The 25,735-nt window shown below is 43.9% G+C and overlaps 1 protein-coding gene across 1 annotated transcript in view; it reads right to left on the bottom strand.

The window, feature by feature from the left end:
* Positions 1 to 25,735, bottom strand: part of ncf2 (neutrophil cytosolic factor 2) — an 82,850-nt gene that overhangs the window by 38,167 nt on the left and 18,948 nt on the right. The window contains exons 4-9 of the mRNA XM_034165442.1: positions 11,479 to 11,613; positions 10,960 to 11,067; positions 10,138 to 10,197; positions 9,873 to 9,916; positions 5,903 to 6,044; positions 5,679 to 5,744 (exon numbers count right to left, since the gene is read on the bottom strand). Coding sequence (XP_034021333.1) covers positions 5,679 to 5,744; positions 5,903 to 6,044; positions 9,873 to 9,916; positions 10,138 to 10,197; positions 10,960 to 11,067; positions 11,479 to 11,613 — 555 coding nt within the window. The remainder of the gene's footprint in view (positions 1 to 5,678; positions 5,745 to 5,902; positions 6,045 to 9,872; positions 9,917 to 10,137; positions 10,198 to 10,959; positions 11,068 to 11,478; positions 11,614 to 25,735) is intronic.

Below are 25,735 nucleotides of genomic sequence, written 5' to 3'. Positions count from 1 at the left end.
AGGCCATGTGGCACAAGCTGTGGCGCCCCCACCCCCCAAGCCCGGATTGGCTGTGCGGCGGAGATGCTGCTGCAGCCCCAACACACTCGTTGCTTCAATTCGGATGACGGATTGTTTCAAAGCTTAGCGCACATAAACAAATCAAATGTATATGTGCGGTTGTTTTAATTCTGATGTGTGCCATTATTATGTTCAACTAGTAATAATTGTGGATTAATTGCTGTATTTTGTTTGAGGTAATTGAGTGTGAAGATGAATAGCCCTTTTAGGGATCAATAAAGTTGTTTGAATCTTTGAATCTTGAATCTTATTCTATTCTATTCTGCACACCTGTCTACATATAAGGTCCCACAGTTGACAGTGTATGTCTGAGCACAAACCAAGCATGAAGTCAAAGGAATTGTCCGTAGACCTCTGAGACAGGATTGTCTTCTTCTTTGTCTTTCGGCTGTTCCCGTTAGGGGTCGCCACAGCAGTTCAATCGTTTCCATCTCACCCTGTCCTCTGTATCTTCCTCTGTCACACCAACCATCTGCATGTCCTCTCTCAGCACATCCATGAACCTCCTCTTTGGTCTCCCTCTTCTCCTCCTGCCTGGTGGCTCCATCCTCAGCATCCTTCTCCCTATATATCCTGGGTCCCTCCTCTGCACATGTCCAAACCATCTCAATCTCACCTCTCTGACTTTGTCTCCAAACCGTCCCACCTGAGCTGTCCCTCTGATATGTTCATTCCTAATCTTGTCCATTCTTGTCACTCCCAAAGAGAATCTCAACATCTTCAGCTCTGCCACCTCCAGCTCTGCCTCCTGTCTTTTTGTTAGTGCCACTGTCTCTAAACCATACAACAAAGCTGGTCTCACTACTGTTTTGTAAACTTTCCCCTTCACTCTTGCTGATATTCTTCGGTCACAAATCACTCCTGCCACCTTTCTCCACCCACTCCACCCTGCCTGCACTCTCTTCTTCACCTCTCTACCACACTCTCCATTACTTTGAACAGTTGACCCCAAATATTTAAACTCATCTACTTTCACCACTTCTACTCCTTGTAACTGCACTATTCCACTGGGCTCCCTCTCATTCACACACATGTACTCAGTCTTGCTTCTACTGACTTTCATCCCCCTTCTCTCCAAAGCATATCTCTACTTCTCCAGACTAGACTCAACTTGCTCTCTACTCTCACTACAGATCACAATGTCATCTGCAAACATCATAGTCCATGGGGACTCCTGTCTGATCTCATCTTTCAACCTGTCCATCACCACTGCAAACAAGAAATGACTCAGAGCTGACCCTTGGTGTAATCCCACCTCCACCTTGAATGAGTCTGTCATTCCGACTGCGCATCTCACCGCTGTCACACTATTCTTGTACATGTCCTGCACTACCCTAATATACTTCTCTGCCACTCCAGACTTCCTCATACAATACCACAACTCTTCTCTTGGCACCCTATCATAAGCTTTTTCTAAGTCCACAAACACACAATGTAACTCTTTCTGTCCTTCTCTGTACTTTTCCAACAGTATTCTCAGAGCAAACATTGCATCTGTAGTGCTCTTTCTCGGCATGAAACCATATTGCTGCTCACAGAAACCTGTTTTCTAAGCCTAGCTTCTACTACTCTTTCCCATAACTTCATGCTGTGGCTGATCAGCTTTATGCCTCTGTAGTTACTGCAGCTCTGCACATCACCCTTGTTCTTGAAAACAGGAACCAGCACACTTCGTCTCCACTCCTCAGGCATCCTCTCACTTTCCAAGATTTTATTAAACAATCTGGTTAGAAACTCTACTGCCATCTCTCCTAGACATTTCCATGCCTCCATTGGAATGTCATCTGGACCAACTGCCTTTCCACTCTTCATCCTCTTCATAGCAGGCCTCACTTCTTCCTTGCTAATCTCTTTTACTTCCTGATTTACTCTCACCACATCATCCAGCCTTTTCTCTCGCTCATTTTCTTTATTCATCAACTCTTCAAATATTCCCTCCACCTTCTCAGCACACACTCCTCACTTGTCAGCACATTACCATGTGCATCTTTTACCACCCTAACCTGCTGCACATCCTTTCCAGCTCTGTCCCTTTGTCTGGCCAATCGGTACAAGTCCTTTTCTCCTTCCTTACTATTCAACTTCTTGTACAGCTCACAATATGCCTTTTCCTTTGCTTTTGCCACTTCTCTTTTCGCCTTACGCCGCATCTCCTTGTACTCCTGTCTACTTTCTTCATCTCTCCGACTATCCCAAAACGTTTTCGCCAAACTCTTTCTCCTTATGCTTTCCTGGACCTCTTCATTCCACCACCAAGTCTCCTTGTCTTCCTTCCACTGTCCAGATGTCATACCCAGTACTGCCCTAGCTGTCTCCCTCACCACATCTGCAGTACTTTTCCAGTTGTCCAAAACTGCTTCCCCTCTAACTAGTGCTTCTCTCACCTGCTCGCTAAATTTTGCACAACAGTCTTCCTCCTTCAGCTTCCACCATCTGATCCTTTGTTGAGCTCTCACTCTCTTCTTCTTCTTTACCTCTAAAGTCATCCTACAAACAACCATCCTATGCTGTCTAGTGACACTCTCTCCTGCTACCACCTTACAGTCTGTGATTTCTTTTAGCTTGCATCTCCTCTAAAGAATGTAGTCCACCTGTGTGCACCTTCCTCCACTCTTATATGTTACCCTGTGCTCCTCCCTTTTCTTAAAGTAGGTATTCACCACAGCCATTTCCATCCTTTTTGCAAAATCAACTACCATCTGCCCTTCCCCATTCCTATCCTTGATACCATGTCTACCCATTACTTCCTCATCACCTCTGTTACCTTCACCAACATGCCCATTGAAGTCTGCTCCTATCACCACTCTTTCATGCTTGGGTACACTCTCCACCACCTCATCTAACACACTCCAGAAATCTTCTTTCTCCTTCATCTCACAACCTACCTGTGGGGCATATGCACTGATGATATTCATCATCACCCCTTCAATTTCCAACTTCACACTCATCACCCTGTCAGACACTTGCTTAACCTCCAACACACTTTTAACATACTCTTCCTTTAAAATGACCCCAACACCATTTCTCTTCCTGTCCTCACCATGGTACAACAACTTGTACCCACCGCCGATGCTCCTGCTCTTACTTCCCTTCCACTTGGTCTCTTGCACACACAATATGTCTACCTTTCTCCTCTCCATCATATCAGCCAGCTCTCTCCCTTTACCAGTCATACTACCAACATTCAAAGTCCCCAATCTCATTTCCACCCTTCTAGTTTTCTTCTTCTCCCGCTGTTCGTGGCAACGTTTTCCTCCTCTTCTTCGTCGTGTTTGCCCAGCAGTAGCCCAATTTCCACCGGCACCCTATTGGGCAATAGCACCGGTGGCGGACGTTGTTAACCCGGGCCGCGACCGATCCAGTATGGGAATTCGATTCTGAGTCTGCATAGTTGGGTTGGCTTGTTTTACGCCGGATGCCCTTCCTGATGCAACCCTCCTCATTTATCCGGGCTTGGGACCGGCACTCAGAATGTAGTGGCTGCACACCCCATGTGGCTGAGTTAAGAGACAGGATTGTCTCAAGGTACAAAACTGGAGAAAAGTAGAGAAACATTTCTGCTGCTTTGAAGGTCCCAATGAGCACAGTGGCCCCCATCATCTGTAAATGGAAGAAGTTTGAATCCACCAGGACTCCCATCTAAACTGAGCGAACGAGAGAGAAGGGCCTTAGTCAGGAAGGTAACCAAGAACCCGATGATCACTCTGTCAGAGTTCCAGCATTCCTCTGTTGAGAGAGGAGACCTTCCAGAAGGACAACCATCTTTGCTGCAATCCACCAATCAGACCTGTATGGTAGAGGGGCTAGACGGAAGCCACTAATTAGTAAAAGGCACATGGCAACCTACATGGAGTTTGCCAAAAGGCACCTGAAGGACTCTCAGACCATGAGAAACAAAACTCTCTGGTCTGATCAAACAAAGATAGAACTCTTTGGCATGAATGCCAGGCATCATGTTTGGAGGAAACCAGGCACCATCCCTACAATGAAACATGGTGGTGGCAGCATCATGCTGTGGGAATGTTTTTCAGTGGCAGAAACTGTGAGACAAGTCAGGATTGATGGAAAGATGAATGCAGCAATGTACAGAGACATCCTGGGTGAAAACCTGCTCCAGAGTGCTCTTGACGTCAGACTGGGGTGACGGTTCATCTTTCAGCAGGACAATGACCCTAAGCATACAGCCAAGATATCAAAGGACTGGCTTCCAGAACAACTCTGAGAATGTCCTTGAGTGGCCCAGCCAGAGCCCATACCTGAATCTAATTCAACATCTCTGGAGAGATCTGAAAAGGACTGTGCACTGACTCTTGCCATCCAACCTGATGAAGCTTGAGAGGTGGTGCAAAGAGGAATGGGAAAAACTCCCCAAAGATAGGTGCACCAAGCATGTGGCATCATATTTGAGAAGACTTGAGGCTGTAATTGCTGCCAAAGGTGTCAGGTTTGGCCCCGACCCAGGCTTCGCATCTGGGTTTGTCCCCTGTTTAGGTCCAGGTTCCTTCTGATTATTCTACTGTTTTATTTTTCATATGATTATACTTTTGTCACTTAAGTATAGTTTGGTTCTGTTTATCTCTTTTCTGTGTGTAATACTTTGGTTATTGGTTTTACTCTATCATTTATTTTTTTACGTAGTCATAGTTGCATTATCTGTTATACTTCTGCCATTGTGAGTTCCACCCTAATTTAGTAATAATCTTTAATTTTCTTGGTGTCCTCTTTATAGGTTTGTCATTTTATTTCCTAGCTTGCCTCTTTGTTCTGTTCAGGTTAATTATTGTTGGTTTTTGGGTCTTGTCTTTCTTTGTTATTTTATGTTATTCACCGTTGGGTTTTTTGTCACTAATTTCTCCTGCTTCAGTCTGCTTTATTTTTTCTCACTGCACTCTCTTTCACCTGCTTTCACTCACCTTGGTGTCTTGCTGTCATGCCCCCTTCCAGAACTTTCCCTGGACCTGTTTCACATGCACACCTTGATTCCCCTGCCTTGTATTTAAGCCCTCACTGTCCCTCTGTTCTCTCTGCCAGTTTCTTTAATTTCATTCGCATCCCAGCCTTTTGCCTCAGTCATGTTTGCCTCACCATGTTTTGACCTTGCTTATTTTTTCTGATCTCCACCATGCCATGTACTTGAACTCTGCTTGTCTGTAGGACCACGCTTCTGCCTCATGATTGTCTGTTACCTCCGCACCACTGACTGGCAAACTGTGCACCAAATCCTTGCCTGTGATAAAGCCTTTTTGATTACCTCAGTTCCTCACCCTGCGAATCTGCATTTTGTGTCCACCTCCAGTTCAGTGCCATGCCATCTTGCACCATGACAAAAGGTTTATCAACAAAGTATTGAGCAAAGGGTGTGAATACTTATGTGCATGTAATTTCTTGTTTTTGTTGTGTTTTTTTTTTAATAAATCTGCAAAAATTTCCAAAACATTTTTTAAATGTTGTCATTATGGGGTGCTGTGAGTACAACTTTGAAGGAAAAAAAATTAATTTACTCCATTTTACAAAATGTAGAAAAAGTGAAGCGCTGTGAATACTTTGTGGATGCACCGTACATTAATACAGTAGTGTAACATGAAAATGAAATGATTTGTAAAAAAAATCATAATTACCCAATTCTTTTTGGAGGCTAATGAGATTTCCAAACGTTCCAGGTAATTGTAAGGGACAAGACCTCGCTGTAAAAAATATTGACTACTTCAGTTAATTGTTAAGTGTAAATTTCAAGACAATAATAATAGTTGAGAAGCAAATCTTATACAAAGAAAGCCAAAAGCAGATTTATTTATTTCTTTTAATGTGCACAGTAGCAGATTATCTTCATAGAGGTGCTTACTCTTTCATTGAAGATCACCGAGGCCCAGTTGTCAGCACCTTTCTGCAGTACAAACACAATGTTTCCAGGAACTACAGCCAACTCGTCACTGGTCTCAGGAACAAACTCAAACAGGACAGTGTGGGGTTCTCCTTCCAAAGCCCTGTGAAGAAGGGGGAGGCACAAACATTTTCCACACTCTTTGCATATACAATGCAAAAATTCAGATTTTTCTGCAATTAGATTCTGTTAGGATTTTTAAAAACCCCAATAACTTTTTGGGTCACATCACATTAAACACTGAGATTAAGTTTTATCCAAGAATTTCAAAGAGATTTGTCATGTATGAGCAAAATGGGACTCTGGACACCTCACTGTCATAGACACACAGACACACATGCAGAGACATATTGAGTGATGAAGCTGTGTCTGTCGCCTGTGATTCATGAGTTATAAACTTCAGATAGATGTCCACCTATCTATTTGCAAACAGACTGATCTTATGCTATGACCTACAGGGTTTGACCCCTGAACCTGGAAACTTAATGGGTTCATCTTTGGGTGTGACTGAACTAATCTACAAAATTTGTTATATTTTGTTAAATGGCACAAGGTGTACAGGTGAAATCAACAAGATAACCAACTGTTGGTGGGTGCAACCATCATTTTATAGCCAGTTTTCTTTAGTCAAGTCAATGGATGGATACATCTCAAAATTGATTTCCATCAATCATTAATAAATACAAACACTGTGGAATGCTAACTCTGTCTCCAGTAGGCAGAGAGAATAGTGAGGGAAGCTACCAAGACACCAATGACACCTCTGAAAGAGCTGTAGGTTTCTGTGGCTGTGATGAGTGAAAGTGTGGATAGTGTAACTTTATTCTGTTTCATCACCAAATACACACCTCCATGGTAGAATAGAACAAATCGTTATCTGTGCCTCTCCACCATGGAGCTGTGTAACTGGTAGTGCAGTTATACAGGCAAACATTGCACTGTGCACAGTTCATCACACACATAAGAAAACACAGGTCTACCTACCTTTTACACAATGGTCTGGACAGAGGATCTGTCAGACTATGAACTCTTCTGTGCCATGCATAGCTTTTGCACAGGTTATTACACGGTCATGAGTATTATTGACAAAAGTCAACAATTACGCCAAGTGCAAGTTACTAATGAGAATTTTGATCTTACCCTGCATTATGATGTCACAAGGGGAACAGGAACCAGGTTTACTCTTTTTAAATCATAATGACAACACAAACTACCCAAATTACCCTGATCAAAACTTTACATACTCCTTTTCTTAATACTGTGTATTGCCCCTTTTAACATCAATGACAGCTTGGAGTCTTTTGTGGTAGTTTGTGGACGAGGCTCTCTGATGGTAAAGCTGCCACTGAATAAGTCTTGGACTTTATTTACATCAATTACAAAGAAATACAAACAATATGGCACTCTGTGGAAAATCTGCATATTCAGTGGCAGCTTTACCATGAGAGAGCTTCATCCGCAACTACCAATTTGTACATATTTTTCATATAAACATTTATATTATATTGTGTAACCATATCTGGTTCAACAGAGAGAGAGAGAGAGAGAGAGAGTGAGAGAGAGAGAGAGACGTGATGTTCCTAGTCCACTCTCCTTCAGCATTCTCATAGGGATTTCTATCGCTAATAACTTTCAACTTGTCAAGATATGACATGCTGAAGCAATCCCTTTTAGATATTCTCGATACTTTAAGATTTTTCCACCGTGTCGCTTTGTGTCCTCTTCCAGGACTTCGAATTCATGCTCAACTGAGCAGTTCTCGCTTTGTGTCTCGCTTCACTAATAACAACAAAGGCTTGCCTGTCAAGATGGCCGACCGCAGGGGTTTGTGGTTAATTCAGGACCTGATGGAAAATGTTTATTTTGGCAAAATTGCAGTATGAACTGTGTCAGATTATTTTATTAGTAGAGGTACTACTGCCTCTGAGTCCCCAGTCTCTGCTTCCTCTTCAGAAGACGTGACGATGGGATTGAGGAGATCGTCGAAGTATTCCTTTCACCGCCCGACAACATCCCCAGTCAGGGTCAACAGCTCCCCACCTGCACCGTAAACAGTGCTGGTGGAGAACTGCTTCCGCCTCCCGAGGCGTCGGACGGTTTGCCAGAATCTCTTTGAGGCCAACCGATAGTCCTCCTCCATGGCCTCCCCGAACTCCTCCCAGACCCGAGTTTTTGCCTCTGCAACCACACGGGCTGCGGCACGCTTGGCCTGCCGGTACCTGTCAGCTGCCTCCGGGGTCCCACCTACCAACAAAGATAAGTAGGACTCCTTCTTCAGCATGACGGCATCCCTCACCAAGGTGGTTAGAAAGCTCCTCGGTGGCAAGGCTCCTGGGGTGGATGAAATCCATCCTGAGTACCTTAAGTCTCTGGATATTGTGGGACTGTCTTGGCTGACACGCCTCTGCAACATCGCGTGGCGATCGGGGACAGTGCCTCTGGATTGGCAGACCGGGGTGGTGGTCCCTCTGTTTAAGAAGGGGGACCGGAGGGTGTGTTCCAACTATAGGGGGATCACACTCCTCAGCCTCCCCGGTAAGATCTATTCCAGAGTACTGGAAAGGAGAATTCGACCAATGGTCGAACCTCGGATTCAGGAGGAGCAGTGTGGTTTTCATCCTGGTCGCGGCACACTGGACCAGCTCTACACGCTCCATCGGGTGCTCGAGGGTTCATGGGAGTTCGCCCAACCAGTCCACATGTGTTTTGTGGATCTGGAGAAGGCGTTCGACCGTGTCCCTCGGGGCACCCTGTGCAGGGTGCTCCGGGAGTACGGGGTCCGGGGTCCTTTGTTAAGGGCTATCCGGTCCCTGTACGACCGCAGCAGGAGCTTGGTTCGCATTGCCGGTAGTAAGTCAAACCTGTTTCCAGTGCATGTTGGCCTCCGCCAGGGCTGCCCTTTGTCACCGGTTCTGTTCATTATTTTTATGGACAGAATTTCTAGGCGCAGCCAGGGTGTAGAGGGGGTCTGGTTTGGGAACCACAGAATCTCATCTCTGCCGTTTGCGGATGATGTGGTTCTGTTGGCTTCATCAAATCAGGACCTTCAGCATGCACTGGGGCGGTTTGCAGCCGAGTGTGAAGCGTCCAGGATGAAAATCAGCACCTCCAAATCCGAGGCCATGGTTCTCGACCAGAGAAAGGTGCTTTGCTCTCTTCAGGTCGGTGGAGTGTACTTGCCTCAAGTGGAGGAGTTTAAGTATCTCGGGGTCTTGTTCACAAGTGAGGGACAGATGGAGCGTGAGATCGATAGACCGATTGGTGCAGCATCTGCAGTGATGCGGTCGCTGTATCGGACCATCGTGGTGAAGAGAGAGCTGAGTAGGGGGGGCAAAGTTTTCAATTTACCGATCGATCTACGTTGCGATCCTCACCTATGGTCATGAGATTTGGCTCATGACCGAAAGAACGAGATCGCGAGTACAAGCGGCCGAGATGAGTTTCCTCCGCAGGGTGGCTGGGTGCTCCCTTAGAGATAGGGTGAGGAGCTTGGCCACTCGGGAGGAGCTCGGAGTCGAGCCGCTGCTCCTCCTTGTCGAAAGGAGTCAGTTGAGGTGACTCGGACATCTTTTCTGGATGCCCCCTGGACGACTCGCTGGAGAGGTGTTCCGGGCACGTTCCATTGGGAGGAGGCCCCGGGGAAGACCCAGGACACGCTGGAGGGACTACATCTCTCAGCTGGCTTGGGAACGCCTTGGGGTTCTCCCGGAGGAGCTGGGGGAGGTGTGTGTGGATCGGGAGGTCTGGGCGGCTTTGCTTGAGCTGCTGCCCCCGTGACCTGACTCCGGATAAAGCGGAAGAAAATAGATGGATGGATGGATGGAAGTACTACTGGTTGTCGCTGTCATATTTAGCTAAAATAAGGCTACACTTGTGGAGGTAATCAAAATGGGGGAGAAAAAATTTACACAAAGAATGAAATTTGCTGTACCTCAAAACTTCAGGTTCTTTAGGACATGCTGGACCATCTTGAACCTATCAGACAGAAACAAAAGGACAACATTTTTGCACAATTGTGGTTGAGGCCGTGTGTCAAATGTTATTCTCCCTGTCATTCTGCAGCACAGAAGTAGTTATTAATGAACACAATATAATACAAAAATGGTCCAGTGTAATATCAAACTAAATACAGTTTGACGGAGGGGAAAAAAGTCTTTGTGCTTCATGTGTTGCTGAACATGATATATATTTTTTACCTGTGGCTGCAATGGAGCAAAGCCAGAAAATTCATCTTGAGGAACCACAGAAGCAACGACCTGAAAATATTAATAAGGATCTGTAGTTATTCAGTAATCTGAAAAAAAAGCAGCATATTAAATTGGCTCCATTAAAACAACTTCCATTTTACTGTTCTCTAAAAACACCTTCATAAAGACACGTGTTAAAAAAAATAAATAAAATAAAATACACAGGGTTTAATGTTCTGCAATCACACTAATTAATAATGTAGCTGATAAGTCATGAGATTAAAAATATAGGGTGTCTCACAAAATGTACCCAAAAGTACTCTGAAATATGAATACCAGAATATGGTTTTACTGGGAATTAATGGTGTTTTTCTCATTTCAGAAACCCTAAAATTTGTACTGCAAGACATTAAAGTCCAGGAAAATGCTGCAGTTGACCCTAATTCAGAGAACAAAAATCACTGAGTTCTGTGTAACGCATCCTAATGGCTGACTTGCATCTATTTCCACACAAAATTCAGTCTCAGAGCGAATTAACTCCCCAGCAAATAGCAAGGAGACTTGAATTTGGTAGGTGGTTTTCCGGAAAACTGGAGACATGATTTGTTTCATAGGAAACTTCAGACAAGGAGGTTACATTGATCATGTGGTGTAAAAGATGAAGGGTTAAAACATCAAAAAGGAAAGACTGAACTAAAAACTGTGCATCGGCGGGAAAAATTACACGTTTCGGCCACATGGTCATGCAGAAAATGTCTGATAATATTGATTGTTTTTTCTGTGCTGTCAAAATACTTTGGGGTGCATTTTTTGAGACACCCGATATATTACCTTTGCTTTGCCCAGGTAGTCCTTCTTCTCCAGCTCAGCAACATAGTGCTTATTTGGTATAAACAGCACATTTGATGGAAACACAACTGGTTTGAAAAGTTTTTGTTTCTGTTGGTGAGATTTCATCACTTAGAATCGCACAATTAATGCTGTACAAAAACTACAAAAAGGATGGGCGCACACACACACACACACACACACACACACACACGCACACACACACACACACACACACACACAATGGCACAGCAACTGCACAACATACATTTTTATTTATAAAATGAACACAAAAGATGAATGTATGTACTAATTTATTGTACTGAAAATAATGACATTTCCTGTCAAACATAAAACCCTTTCCTGGCAGTGACACCATCACGTTGTCGTGCCTGAAATTGAACCCAACGCTGTTGGCTTCAACAGTCAAACCACTTACCCACTGATCCATCTACTCCACAAAATACACTCAGCTCCAACTCTGGACAAAAAAGTTGACCAAATAAAATGGTGCTAACTGACCAGAGTGGATTGCAGAGCTTTGTCGATGATGCTGAGTTTGGCTTCAGTCTTATAGTCGAGAGCCTTCACGAGGTGTTCTTGAGCCTTCAGCCAGTGGCCCAGCTGAGCCTCACTCAGAGCCATGTTGTGGAGAACCTGTGACAGCACACACCGTTCATGAGAGAAGCTTTAATTCATTATTAATGCTCATGCTGACAGAACTGAGTGTAACCACAAAATTAGGTGCAATTTTTTTTTTCTTGCTTTCTTTGATCAGAATTAATATGCAGTTGTGCTCAAACATTTATATACCCTGGCAGAATGTTTGCCTTTTTTTGGCCATTTTTAAGAGAATATGAATGACAACACAAAAACTTTTTTCCACTCATGGTTAGTGGTTGGGTGAATCCATTTATTGTTAAACAACTGTGTTTCCTCTTTTTAAATCAGTTTAGTTTACATACCCCTGTTCTTAATACTGTGTATTGCCCCCTTTAACATCACTGACAGCTTGGAGTCTTTTGTGGTAGTTGTGGATGAGGCTCTCTGGTGGTGAAGCTGCCACTGAATATGTCTTGGACTTTATTTACATCAATTACAAAGAAATACAAACAATAAGGCACACTATGGTAAATCTGCATGGAGTAGACAGTTCTCAAAAACTGAGTGACTGTGCAGAAAGTAGAAGAGAGAGGAAATAGTAGTAGTAGTTATAATTTGAAAGGAATAGAAGTCTTTAAAAAACCAAGATTCAGAACCAAAGTAAAGGAATGGAGTATTGCAGTGAATGGTGTAAAATTATCGAACAACCTCAACAAAGAAATCAAAGAATCAAGGTCACTCAAATTATTTAAAAAACGTATTAAATTAGATGTATTAAGTAAGTATGAAACTATGAAATAAGTCAGTGGGCTATGACAAAGCCTAGGGTGTGATCTATTAGTGATGTCTAGAATGTTTTAAGTTTAAAATGTAACCTGTTATGGATGTAATCTTTTAAATAATGGTTAAACTTATGAAATAAGTCAGTGGTATGTGACAAGACAAAAATGTAATCTGTTTAATAATGTTGAATAATGATACTTAAAATTGAAAGACTGGATTGTAAAAAGGGGCAGAAAATATAAGACTTGTTCTTCTCTCTGCTCCTTTTCATTCAAAGTCTTGTAAATTTCATTTCTGCTTTTCTGTCTTTTTCTTTTAAATGAAAGAAAGAAATAAAGAAGAAGAAGAAGAAGAAAGCCACCAAGACACCCAGACAACCCAGAAGAAGTTATAGGCTTACGTGGCTGTGATTGGAGAAATTATGCACAGTGCAAGCTTTGCATTTTGTATCACCAGTTATCCATCTTCATGATGAAATGGTACAGAGGAGGATTTTCTTAAAAAGAAGACCTGAAAGTTTAGCTACAAATTGCCAGAAGGTACATCTGAGATGCAAGCCTGGATTCAGTGGCGGACACAGTTCCAGTAATTCGATAACAGATAATTATCGAAGATAATGTTTTCATTATCGGATTATCTTTTTAGATAACTTTAAAAACCATTATCAGACTAATTATCTTCCGATAAATTTTTGTCCAATAACTTTTAGACCGATAACGTTGCTAACAAAGCTGAACAACGGCAAACGTTTTTACAATTTAAAACCAATTAAACATCTACCTGTTAAAATTTTTCTAACAGATGTATAGTTCTACCCTCTGCAAACAGAAGAGAGCTGCTCTATCCTCTGCAGGCGAAAGAGAAGTGGTGACAAAAACAAAAACAAAAAAACATTTCCTTTAACACCATACTGATACGCTGACAATATCACCAAAGTCATCCAGAGGCATACATTTTTAACTTATGGTTCAAATTTTAACCAAAATAATTTCGGGCAAGTTATTTAAAATTACTGTCATGTCTGAAGTTTTATAAAGTTAAAATATCAGATATATGTTTTAGTTTTAAAGTAATGTGATACTTTTTTAAGGTTTTAGTGAGTACATGCTGTGCCCAGCAGTGCATTATGGGTAGGATAGAGTAATCTTAGTACATTCACGACAGGACAAATGCATTTCAGACACTCTGTTCAGGGTCCACGGACAACAGCATTAAACTTGTCAAGAAAGATGACTTTAAGCTTGCTTTCAGCTTGTTTTCATCTTGGAATATAATACGTGCCATTGGATTAATACACATGTTGTTGGAATAAACTGAACAGTGTTTGGTACTTTCCTGGAGTGACTGAGGTCATACCGGACTTTTCCATTGCAGATGGAGAGGCCCACGGGATGAACTCAGTGGTGAAGACGATGGAATATGTCTAAGATGATTTTAAAATGACAAAGTATGATCAAATGAACTATTAATGTAATAACAGTAAGAGTTGATTAGAAAATATATGTGACAAATAAGTAAAATGAATGATTATATGAGTTGTTTTTCTGGCAGTTAGAAAGAGGAACTGAGGAAAAGTTGTTTTTGTGCAGAGGCAGAGACAGAAAAGGAAGTTAATGATGTTGCAAGCAAGGCCAGAAGAGCTGATAATAAAAACAACTGTTCAGAACAATAAGATGTAATAAGATATGAAATGAATAATAATGAATGAAATGTTGTATATGATCATATGAATTGCTTTTATGTGAAAAAGAGTTGAAATGAAATGATTGAATATGATTAAATGTGATTGATGTAACATGATTTAGAAAAGATGTGTTTCTCGGAAAAGATGTGTTCAGAAAAACAGGAAACTTGCGCAATAGATTTACTGACAATCGGGACATCAGTTATCGTCAGTCAGGAAATGTTCTCCAGATGGCTTCCAGTAAAAGAAGGGGGTAAGGGAGGAGGTTTGGACTCATCATCATCCCCATGGTAACCAAGATCACCTCATCAACAACAAGATTTTTCGTATAAAAACTGTACAACAACATTCTTCCAACATTATTCTTCCAGGGAGAGGTGCTGTTGTCACTTCTCCGCTGCTACGAGGAGATCACAAGACTTGACCATCTTGTGAGCTGCAACTGGAATCGAGGAGCGAGAGGATTGGAGACATAAGAGATTATTTGAGAGAGTTTTCAACTCCCACTCAGGCCGTCCAGTCATGGAGTAGCAGAGCATTGGAGAATAATCACTGGCCTTAAGTCTGAGTGGGGAAGTTTCAACGTTTTCTCTCTCATGGAACATCACATCTTTCCAGAATGGATTAGATCAACTTTTGGTTGATTGAAGAAGGAATAAACTCTTATGTGGATTTATTTCCTGAAGGATATAAACTCTTATGTGGATTATTTCCTGAAGGATTACAACATCACAAGGATCGTGGTCAGCTAACAACTAAAAGCTGATGAAGAGGAGACCAAGTTCATCGAACTGGGGATTTTAACATCAAAAAACCTCCTTCCCTCACTCCTAGGAAATTTGTTGAGAAGTTAATCCAGTCCAGTCAGAGTAAGATCAGATAGCATTATTGAATCAAAAACAAAAATCTCTGCCAATTATTATTCTGATTATATTTGAATTACTGTTGTGAAATTATCATCATATAACCGATTTTGATTATGTTGTCAGCACTTGCAAAACCTGCAATAAATTTCCAAGCATGCAGTTAAAGTGTTAAGGCTCGGACATTGGATTTATTGATTCTTCTTAAGGTGTAAAAGTTAAAGTTTTTTGGGTGTATAACATCAAAAGGTGCTCTAAAAGGTTAGTGTGGTTTTTAACAAAATTAACGCATCCTGGGGACTCGCTGTACGAGTCACTAAATTTAAAATCTAGCAACATTCCAAGAGCCCTGATCCATAAGAGGAGAGCTGCCGTTAACGGGCGTGGCCGGCTCGTATCCTGGTTCCAGAAGGAGGCTATTCGACCGGGGTGCGAGATCAGCGTCAGCGGGGTGGACGTCCGGATGGAGGCAGTGAGCGGCTAGACGAATCTCCTCTCCACCAGCTTAAACAGCCTTTGTGCAGCCCCGCCGGGTAATACCTGCGGAAGACACGAAGGTCGGACCCCAGAGACGGAGAGCTGGTCTATATATGAAGCGGGATCTGACACGTGGCGCCCGAACAGGGACCTGACGAAGTGTAGTCGGGTCCGAGGAAGAATCCTGGCCAAAGGAGAGTCTTTTGCCATTGGATAGGTGGGAAGCTCCTGAGTGGATCGCCAAGGGAGACGGTGTTGTGGAGAGTGTCGGCTGATGGCCTGTATAGGTCCAGTAACGGCTTGAAACACATCTGTTTTCCAGAGAGGTGAAAATTTGAAGGCGACCACCAGAAGGACGACGTAAAGACAACAGGAGTAAGCATCCCAGGGAGCTGGGATCAAGGACGAGAAGCAGACGTGTCACTGCTGGATCGTCTGAACTGGGACGAGAAGTAGACGTGTCACTACTGGATCGTCTAAACTGGGACGAGAAGCAGACGGAGATAGCCTGCTGGATCGTCACGAAACGACGAGGAAGGGAAGCAGACGAGGGAGCCTGCTGGATCGGATCGTCAAAAAGAGAGCAGGTATGAGAGTATACCGTGCAAAATGGTGATCTACAAGAGAGAGTAGGATCATCAACCCGTGAGGTTCCTGAGGGGAGAAGCGGGAAAAGGAGCAGCTGATTTGGAGTTAACTTCTGGAATTAGCGCTGAATAGCCAAGCAGTTTGTCACTCATCCCTGACTCAAGGCGCCAAGAGAGGCTTTGAGAGGCAGACGACTCGAGACGACAAGGACCATAGCTGAAGTCCAAGGAGACGCCAGTGGTGGAATCGACAATCTCAGCAACCAAGAGAATAAAGAAAGGATAATCATTACGAAACAGTAAGGTTAGTGTAAAAACAAGCAGTAAAAATATGGCTGAAAAAGAGTCAGGACCTGTAGCAACCCCTGGATCCGAACCAGACGGGGGAAAAGAAGTGAATATTCAACCACACAGAGTAGTATTGTATGGACAAGGATATGATTTTTGGGCAGAAACAGTTCAAAATTATGTCAGAGATCAAAGTGTAGAAACTGATGAAGAAAGTTTCAAGGAAGCTATGGCAGACACGGTACACAGATTAGGGGTATATTATCCAGGTCAGCTTAAAGAGGGGCAGATCCTGGCCGTATTGGCAAGCCCACCAGTCCCAAAAGACAAGGCGGGGACCAGAGATTGGCTTGAGTGGTGGTGCAAAATTCTTGAAGAAGGGTGGCAAAGAGGACAAATCACCACTTTAATAAGTCCTGAGAAAAGTTATGACCCCGTAGTAAAAATGACAGCTGGGTTGTTGGGAGTAGAGACGGTCCTGGTTGATGTTAAGGCAAAAGCAGCGTCCGTATATGCCGAATGTAAGTCCATGGCAGAACGACTAAAAGGGGTAGGAAGAATGCTTAAGGAACAATATCCTATGATGGATGATAAGGATGGAAGTCAGATCCTCAACACTGGAGACGAGAGCAAAACAGATTCCCAGGCCAACTCTGAACCAAGTGATGAGGAAAACAAGCCAGAAGAAAGTGAAGATGAATTAACAACCCAGGGAGGTCCTAATTTTGGAATAAATGGTCAAGAAGATAAAAGCCCGGACCAGCTCCTCACAAGCTTCGACCCAGAGTGGCAAAAATTGCCCTTAGGAAGTGTGAGAGGAACAACCTCAACAGTTAAAAAACATACAGAACGCCTGATTGAACAGGAAAAAAGACGAAGAAGCCTTCAGGGAGTCTCTGGACAGATATTCCGTCGGTCGCCGGAATGTGGGCCCAGAAGCTTGAGACAGTTTAAATCTGAAGAATGTGTTCCCGGACCGAGTTACCATAGTAAAGAGGAAGGGCCCTCGCAGGAAATCTTTAGAAAAGCCAAAGCAAAAACCCACCATGGATACAGTGAATCTGACTACATGGAAGACTTGAACCCTATGCCCAAAGGAACCAAAAAGATGGTGACCCAAGATGGAGGACAGGCATATCATTATTTTGGCAGTCCTTGGGATATAGATGGAGATAGTCTCATTGTCTTCACAAATCCCAAATTGAAAAGACATAAAGAGGAGAAATCTGGAGGGAAAATCGATGGTGATAACAAGTGCACCACGAATGAATTATCATGCACTCATACATGTGCCCTTTGAAAGCTACCCAGGGAGGGAAAATTCAATCGAATACACGGTAAAAATGTTGAAAACTCTGGGAATAGCTACTGATATGGCCAAAGAACACCAGCATCGGCGAGTGGTGATATGTGTGGACGGATTACGATCTGGACAAATGACATGGGAAGAGGCAGAAAAGGTTGCCATGGCAGCCGTGAACCTACACATGCGTACCCCAGGAGTATGGGGATCAATGAGAGAGATTGTGGTGGTCACTAGCAATGAGCATGAGCAAGATCGAGTGAGAAGGGCACTTGAAGCGGTGAATTTAGGACCAAATAGAGCAGGTCCAAAAAAGGGTGCAGTTGGAGCAAGTGGAGTGTCAACTAGTCCCCCGTTAGTGATGCAGCCCATTCCCATGGCGACAAGTGAGAAAAGATCAGCACATGCTGTGGGAGTGCAGCAATTAAGGATTAAAACCCCACGACCAACATTCAAACAAGTTGCAAGTGGGCTCCAGACTATCATACACCCGACAGGCTCCCAATCACTGATGAAAGAGCCTTTCCAGGCTCCTCCACCAGATAATGGAGAAGAGGATCCTATATTCATTCCTTTACCAGTCGGAATTACTGAAGCAACGGGGACACCCCGAAAGCCAGAACAGAACGGGGACCCACAACCACAAGACCTATGTCCTCCCCATGAATCTGATATGGATGAGGACCAGGAAAGAGAGTCTGAAGAGGAGATCAATCCACAAGACTCAGAAGAGGATGAACCGCTATCTGTGGTAGGAGAAAGAGAAGTCTCGCACCCAGAACTACGAACTGGACGTTACAGAGGACAAAAGAAAGAAGTTGGGGTGTATAATGTGCGTGTAGCCTCTGAGAGAATTGCAAGAGATGTCAGAGTCAACCCAGTGGAGACCCGAGATAAGCGACAAACCTATGCTCCAGAAGTTGGACAAACTGGGTATGACATCCCAGAAGAGTGGATAGAGCGACAAGATGAAAAGAAAACTCTTGAGGTAACAGCTACTGTTGGAGAGTGGGCTAATATACTAATGTGGCCTTTCTATCCTACACTCACTGCCTGTAAAGAGTTAACAAATAACTTCAGAGTCGCCTATTTAGGCGTTGCCCATGATGTGATGTTGAGAAAACTAAAAACAGCAGCTTTACGCTGGTCACGGCAAGTGTTGAGAGAAATCAATGAAGAAAATCTGGATGATGAGGAAGAAACAATTCCACCATCGTTGGGATTACAACCGAGCCTCCCAAATCAGAACTTTCCTGCTGGATCTAGAGGGCAAAGACTGCCAGCAATTCAAGCTGAAATTCAAGCAGACGGCAGGGAATTCCGTGAATTCAAGAAATTAAAGATGCTGGTGAGAGAGAAAGAACCAAATGAAGACCTAAAGGACTATTTGAAAGAAGTGTGGCCCCTTATTGACAGAGCTTCGAACAGTGCAGAGGGTAAATCTATGTGGCTAGCCCAAGTTACCAGTCAACCCATCAGTCGGGGTGAACCAGCACGAAACCATTATGCCAGGTTAGTGTTGGAAGATCCTAACGATGAAGATTCCCATATTGCTCGAGCTAAAGCTGGATTAGACAAAGGTCAAACATTGGTTCAAGTTTGGCATGGGCTGAAACAGACGATTTTGCCACAACGCTATGTTAGGGCTCTGAGAGAGGTCACTAAAGGAAGAAGAGGGGAGATAACTTTTGTAAAAATGCCTATAGACGGCACTACAGTCCCACAAATGGATGCGGTGGTAAAGAGCTGGGATCTGGAGCAGCAGTTCTATGAAGAAAAGAGGAAGAAGGAGAGCACCCCGAAATCAGGACAAAAACCGGGGGGAGTGGAGAAAAGAAATTCAGTGTCCAAACCATCACCTCCTCAGTCACATCAAACACCACAGAGGAATAATCAAAGACCTCCAGCCGGACAATGGAGCTCTCGGCCGAGAGGTCCACCACCTCCACCACCACAATTGCGACCTACACCTGCACCTCGTGGTGGTGGCTATCTCCCTAAAGAGGAGTACGACAAATTAACTCCGGAACAAAGGAAAGCCCTCCAGGAAGTCCGCCAAGCTACAGCGGCGGCTGGAGGGCAACAGAAGTAATGGCTTTGGAGGAGCGGGTCACGCTAGACCATGCCTACTGGGAAGGGGACGATATCTACACTGATGTGGATGGAGAACCGTACCTGGTGGACACGGGAGCGGAGGTGTCCATGACCCGCAGAAACCTCGTTACCATAGGATACCTATTAATCCAGTATGCAAATGGGGCAACGGAGAGAACACCATTTGGAATATGGAAGGGGATAGTTTGGTTAAAAGGCCCCTTTAATTTGATATCAGTCAGAGATTTGAAAGAATTGCATCGGCCCAAAAGACTTCGAACTCTAATAAGACGACGAGTGAAAAAATTACAAGCAAGAGTTGTACGAATGGGTATAACTCCAACTGGAAAGAGTCCGGTAAGCTGGTACAAAGAAGTGGATGTACCGGCTGTCACAGAAGAAAAAATTGAAGAAAGTGATTTCTCTGAAGTAGGGAAAGAAAAATTGAGGGAAATTATTTCCGAAGCTGAAGTGGCACGATTTAAAAATGATTGTGGAGATTTGGGGACTAAACACATTCATGTCATCGAAGGAGGAGTACATCCACCAGTGCGACAATATCCCTTGAACCCTGGAGCGGTTGAGGAAATGGATAAAATAGTAAAAGAATTGGAAGCTCTGGGGATCATTCGAGTGGAATTAAACCTGATCACTAACAGCCCCATCCAAGCAGTTAAGAAGCCAGAGTCGGCAGGAGGAGGCTGGAGACCAGTAATCAATTTCAAGGCTCTCAATCGACGAGCAATAGCCAATAGAGCGAGTTTGATAAATCCCCAAGAAGCACTAAAAACTCTCCAAATTAAGAAATACAAATCATGCATTGATCTGGCAAATGGATTATTTTCCCTGCGATTAGCAAAACAGTCACAAGGGAAAACCGCATTCACACATAAGGGGAAAAGCTATGTGTGGCAACGACTACCGCAGGGATACAGAAATTCACCAAATGTGTTCCAAGCAGCAGTAATGGAAATATTGAAAGATCTGGGAGTAACAGTCTATATCGATGATGTGTTTATCGCAGATGATGATGAAAATGAACACCTAATGCGGCTGCAAAAGGTGATACAGAAGCTCACAGAAGCTGGATTAAAACTCAACCTGAAGAAATGTCAATTTGGACAATTCAAGGTTAACTATTTGGGATTCCAGGTATCATCAGACTTGGGACTCTCAGAAGGATACCGAGAAAAATTGAGTCAGATTAAACCACCTCAATCTGAGAATGACCTACAGAAAATATTGGGACTGTGTAACTATGTGAGAGATCACGTTCCACATTATCAGAAATACGCAAAGCCCCTTTATGCTCGTCTCAAGAAGAAACCTGATGGACAAGAGCAAAAGCAATGGATTTGGACAGCTACAGATCAGGATTGCTTGGAAAAGCTAAAGAAAGCCATTCAAGACGCAGTTAGGCTGGAGCCGCGTAGTCTGACTACTCGTCTGCTAGCCGAAATAAGCTGTGAAGAAGAGGATTCGGTGGTAAAAGTAAGCAATGAAGGAGGGGGTATGGTAACATTGTGGAGCTATACTCTGTCTTCTATTGAGAGAAAATATCCACCGGAAGAAAAAGAACTAGCAGTCCTGGCTAGATATTGGAGTGCATTGAAAGAACTTGCACAAGGACAGGGGATAAAAGTCATTACTCAAAGCCAAGTCCACCGGTTCCTAAGAAAAGGAACAATTGAGAGTACTAAAGCCACAAATGCCAGATGGGGAAGGTGGGAGGACATCCTGCTAGACCCTGAGCTGGAAATTGGGCCAAACCAGTCGGCGACAAAAAAGTTACCGAAGGAAACGCAACTCCCTGTGGAACCATACGACTGGACTATGTACACTGATGGATCAAAGAAAGGTACAGACAATGTAGCTCATTGGGGCTATATTCTGAAGTATCAAGATAAGGAGAAATATCGTCAAAAAGGTCAAACGCCAGGGAGTGCTCAAGCGGGAGAAGTTACAGCAATACTGGAAGGACTCTTGGAGTTAAACAAGAGGAAAGTAAAAAAAGGCTACAGACAGTCATTACTGCGCACAAGCCCTGAAAGAGGACTTATCCATTTGGGAAGAAAATGGATTCGAGGGAGCTAAGGGGAAGCCTGTAGCTCATATGGATTTATGGAAGAAAATAGCCGAGTTGAGGCTAACAATGGACTTAGATGTGGTACATCAGAAAGCCCATGTAAAGGAAGGAGCACATTGGAGCGGGAACGAAGAAGTGGACCGCTATGTGCAGCTGAGAAAAGTCGTCGTTGTCGGGATCGAGAAGTGGGAACAGACACCCAAGGGAAGGGTAGTTCCAAAAGAGTCCGTGAAAGAAGTGGTGCTGGCCGTACATGAAGCGCTTGGCCATGCAGGCACCATTCCCACACGGAAGGAGCTGGAGAAGCTGCAACTTTGGATTCCGAGAAACCAAGTCTACCGAGTTCTCAAAGACTGTGACGTATGTGGTCGATACAATGCAGGACGACGAGGACAAAGGGTGGATGGTTTCACCATAAAGAGTACTGTTCCATGGGGATCAGTATGCATGGATGTTGCCGGGCCCATGGGGGTGACCGGTAAGAAAGGAGAAAAGTATCTGTTGGTGCTTGTGGACTCTATGTCAGGCTATGTGACTGTTAAGCCTGTGAGAAAAGCCAACGGCAGCAGTGTGAGCAGCATGTTGGATCAAGTGTGTTCAAATCTGGGGATACCTAAGGAGCTGAGAATGGACAATGGAACACATTTTCGTAACGCTCAGGTCGACCAGTGGTGCCAGAAAAATGGAGTAATGAGAATTTACTCGCCCCCATACACTCCACAAGCAAATGGAGTTGTAGAAAGGGCTATTGGACTGGTGAAAAACTGGATTGGAAAAAATGCTAACACGAAGGAATGGAGTACTAAGGCCCTGGAAATTGGACAGGCCCTGAATGACCGCCAACGTGCCGGCAGGCCCACCCCTTCGCAAGAACTGAACCAACGCCCATTTTCGACACCGGAAGTGGGGAGGAGTCAGATTGAAAGGGACAGAGAACCAGAACCAAAGATCCCATTCAAGGTTGGACAGAAGGTGTGGGTGAGAGCACGAGATCACCCAACCAACACTGCTGTTAAACCTAAGTATGAGACCACAGATACAGTAGTGAAGATACTGGATAGTAACACAGTAGAATTGAAGAGGAAAGGAATCCAAGGAGTGGAGCAGCTGAAGCCAACTCCTAACTAGACAAAACCAGGAGCTAAATATGGCCACAAACACCCAAGAACTTCCACCCTTCGTCAGAATGGCCACTGTCAATGGGGTGGTTGCCTTAAGAAGAACAAGAGAAGGCCTCTGGGCAGGCAGAGCCCTGAGGATTCTATCTCATGCAAAGAAAGGATTTTTATCTAATAAAAAGGAGTTATTACAATGGAAAAAAGTTGAGAATCACTGTGTGATTTGTCGTGGAGACGTACAGCTGACGGTCCAATGGTCAGGACCTGGACTTAGAAAACCCCCAATTCCAAATGGGGCAAAATATGAATTCAAGCAATTACTTCACAAGCTGGTGAAGGTTTTGGATGCACTGGTGTGTGGGTTATGCCGACTAACCCACTTGCCAAGAATGGTCTTTTACACCCAGTGGGACTTACGTGGAGACCATGTGGATATGCAGGTGTGTTCATGCTATTGGAATGGACAAAACATGGAATATTGCCTGGTGTGTAAAGCAAGAACTCATATGGGAAGACTACTGCATGTGGTAAAAGCAGAAGGATGGCAAGTGAGAAGGTTTTTAGACTCTCTGAGGACCTGTCACACCAATGAAACCTGCTGGGCTAATCCTGCAGCAACAACTGCGCCTGATCAAGCTGAGGGGAATCAAGGCGGCGGTGACGTGAGTCCAACGGCCCCAAGTGTCTATCTGATGTTGGACACAACTGGAGCAGGAGGAAGTGACCAAGCTGCAGGAGGTAGTGAACGAAAGCCGTCTTTGTTGCATGAAGCTATACAGCAAAATTGGTCCCAGGGTCCAGAGTACGGACAAGCTTATGACCCTCCAATAGATGCAGTACAAATTCCACTTGTGTTCAGAGTATACAGAGATCCGGAGTGACCCGGATATACAGACATGATGGAAGGACTGACAGATGATCAACAGCAAAAAGCCCAAGAAGAAGGATGGATTGGCCCTTGGGAATTGACAACTTGGGCAAAATTGATAGAGGAAGTTCTAAAAAACCCAGAAATTCTACTGGAAGATGCAGAAGAGGTGCCACAAGAAAAAGGGGGGAGAGAAACCCTCATGTTTTATTTTACCACTGGATTAGACGCCTGGGGAAATAAAGCAGCAAAACCAAAGAAGAAGTCAGCCGAGTATCACGTGACACCCGAAGAATGGGTGAGGAAAAGGAGGATACAATCTAGAGGGGGAGTGGCTAGCAGAGTGGACACTCCTAGTAGGCCGGACCAAACAGTTAGGGTGCGGCTCACAGTGCTGATGGTGCTGGTTCCCTATGTGGGGGTTTATTCTGTCGGAGCACACGTTGAACTCCTGGAGGAACAGCAGCAGTCAGACCAAACGACTCAAGGTGAGGAAAAATCAAGAAAGTCTCGGAATCGCTGGATGTTTCCCTCCATCTTCCGCGGGACAAGGAAGAAGTAAGAAGAAGCGGCTGATTGCAAAATGTCGCAAGGACCAAGTGTAAATAGAGTACCCGTTATTAATAATCGAGGAAGATTTGGACCCTACATACAACATATCCTCGGTGCTGAAAAATTATACCTACATTGGCCAGAAAAAGATTTTGAAGAAGAAAACTGGAAACTAGCATCTAAAGGATATTTTGTCTCACACTATGAATATAAAAGAGATGCCGTATTCACAGACACAACAGGACAGAAAATACTTTCTAACCGAGTGCTGAGCGATCAAAGTCTGCGATATTGGTATATATACGGACGCCGAAAGATGTCCCACTCGATTCCAAGTTGTCCAGATACATACCCATGGATATTTAATGTGGTTTACCTACAAATCAACGGCCTAAGATTCACAGTGAGATGGGGGATTAATTACGTGGAGCCACTCCAAGGAGTCTACGTTGAAATATACCTTAACCAGTACTTGATCTGGACGACAAGCCCCAGCATGAAACGTCAATTGGACAGACGACAGCAAGACCCCAGATATCCCGTATTAGATAACCAGACATTAAATTTGAGAATTGTTGAAAAAACTCTGGACTGTGAGGGCTTCATGCCCCCAACTGTACCACCAATTTTTGAAAACCAACACTTCATCTTCCTCTACAAAAGAGGGATCTGGAACTGTAATCAGGCAATGAAGATTCAGCTTCAAATTGAGCCTATGGATCAAGAGGACAAGCCTACAGTTCCCCTTTATGTGGCCCTAACCCAATCCAGATATTCTGGATATAACTTTTGGCAGTCTTGGCAAGATTTATGGAGCTATGTGCCCCCAACTCGAACACGGAGAGTCCCTGAGGGACCCCTCCCTAAACCTGACAGTGATTGTTACAATGTGGAAATGGGCGTGGAGAGGAATGGATTCTGAACTTGAACACCCATCTCCCATCTACACTCATATTATTAAGAGACAACGACTGGCTCCTATGGTGGTGTATCTTGGCAAGAAAAGAAGGAGACCGAAGGCAGAGTAACGATTCACTCCGAATCATGCTGCGGACTTTCAAATTGGATGAAAATAATGTAAATAGTCTACGCTCCGGGCCGAAAGGACTTACACCATATTTGGAATTACCTTACAAGAAAATATGTTTAAGCTGGCCGCAAAAGGATTACAAAGAAAAAGGATGGTTGCTGGGAACAGGAGGATACTTTGTAGATAATGACTCATATACAAGAACTGCTGATCTTAAAGCGCCTGGAATATATACTCCTCTAGAACCTATCGTGGAAAAAGTTGGACAACACTGGAATTGCCCCGGGGTCGATGGAAGTTTTACCCAATTCCCCGGTGTCCAAACATATACCCCTGTATCTTGAACGTGGTATATATACAGAAAAGGGGCTACAGATTTAAAATAAGATGGGGACCTAATTATGTCAATCCATTACAAGGAATGTATGTGGATATTTGGCTCG

The sequence above is a fragment of the Thalassophryne amazonica genome, unplaced genomic scaffold, assembly GCF_902500255.1.
Source record: "Thalassophryne amazonica unplaced genomic scaffold, fThaAma1.1, whole genome shotgun sequence".
Taxonomy (NCBI): Eukaryota; Metazoa; Chordata; class Actinopteri; order Batrachoidiformes; family Batrachoididae; genus Thalassophryne; species Thalassophryne amazonica.
The sequence above is the reverse complement of the archived record's forward strand: the minus strand, read 5'-3'. Positions and strand labels throughout refer to the sequence as shown.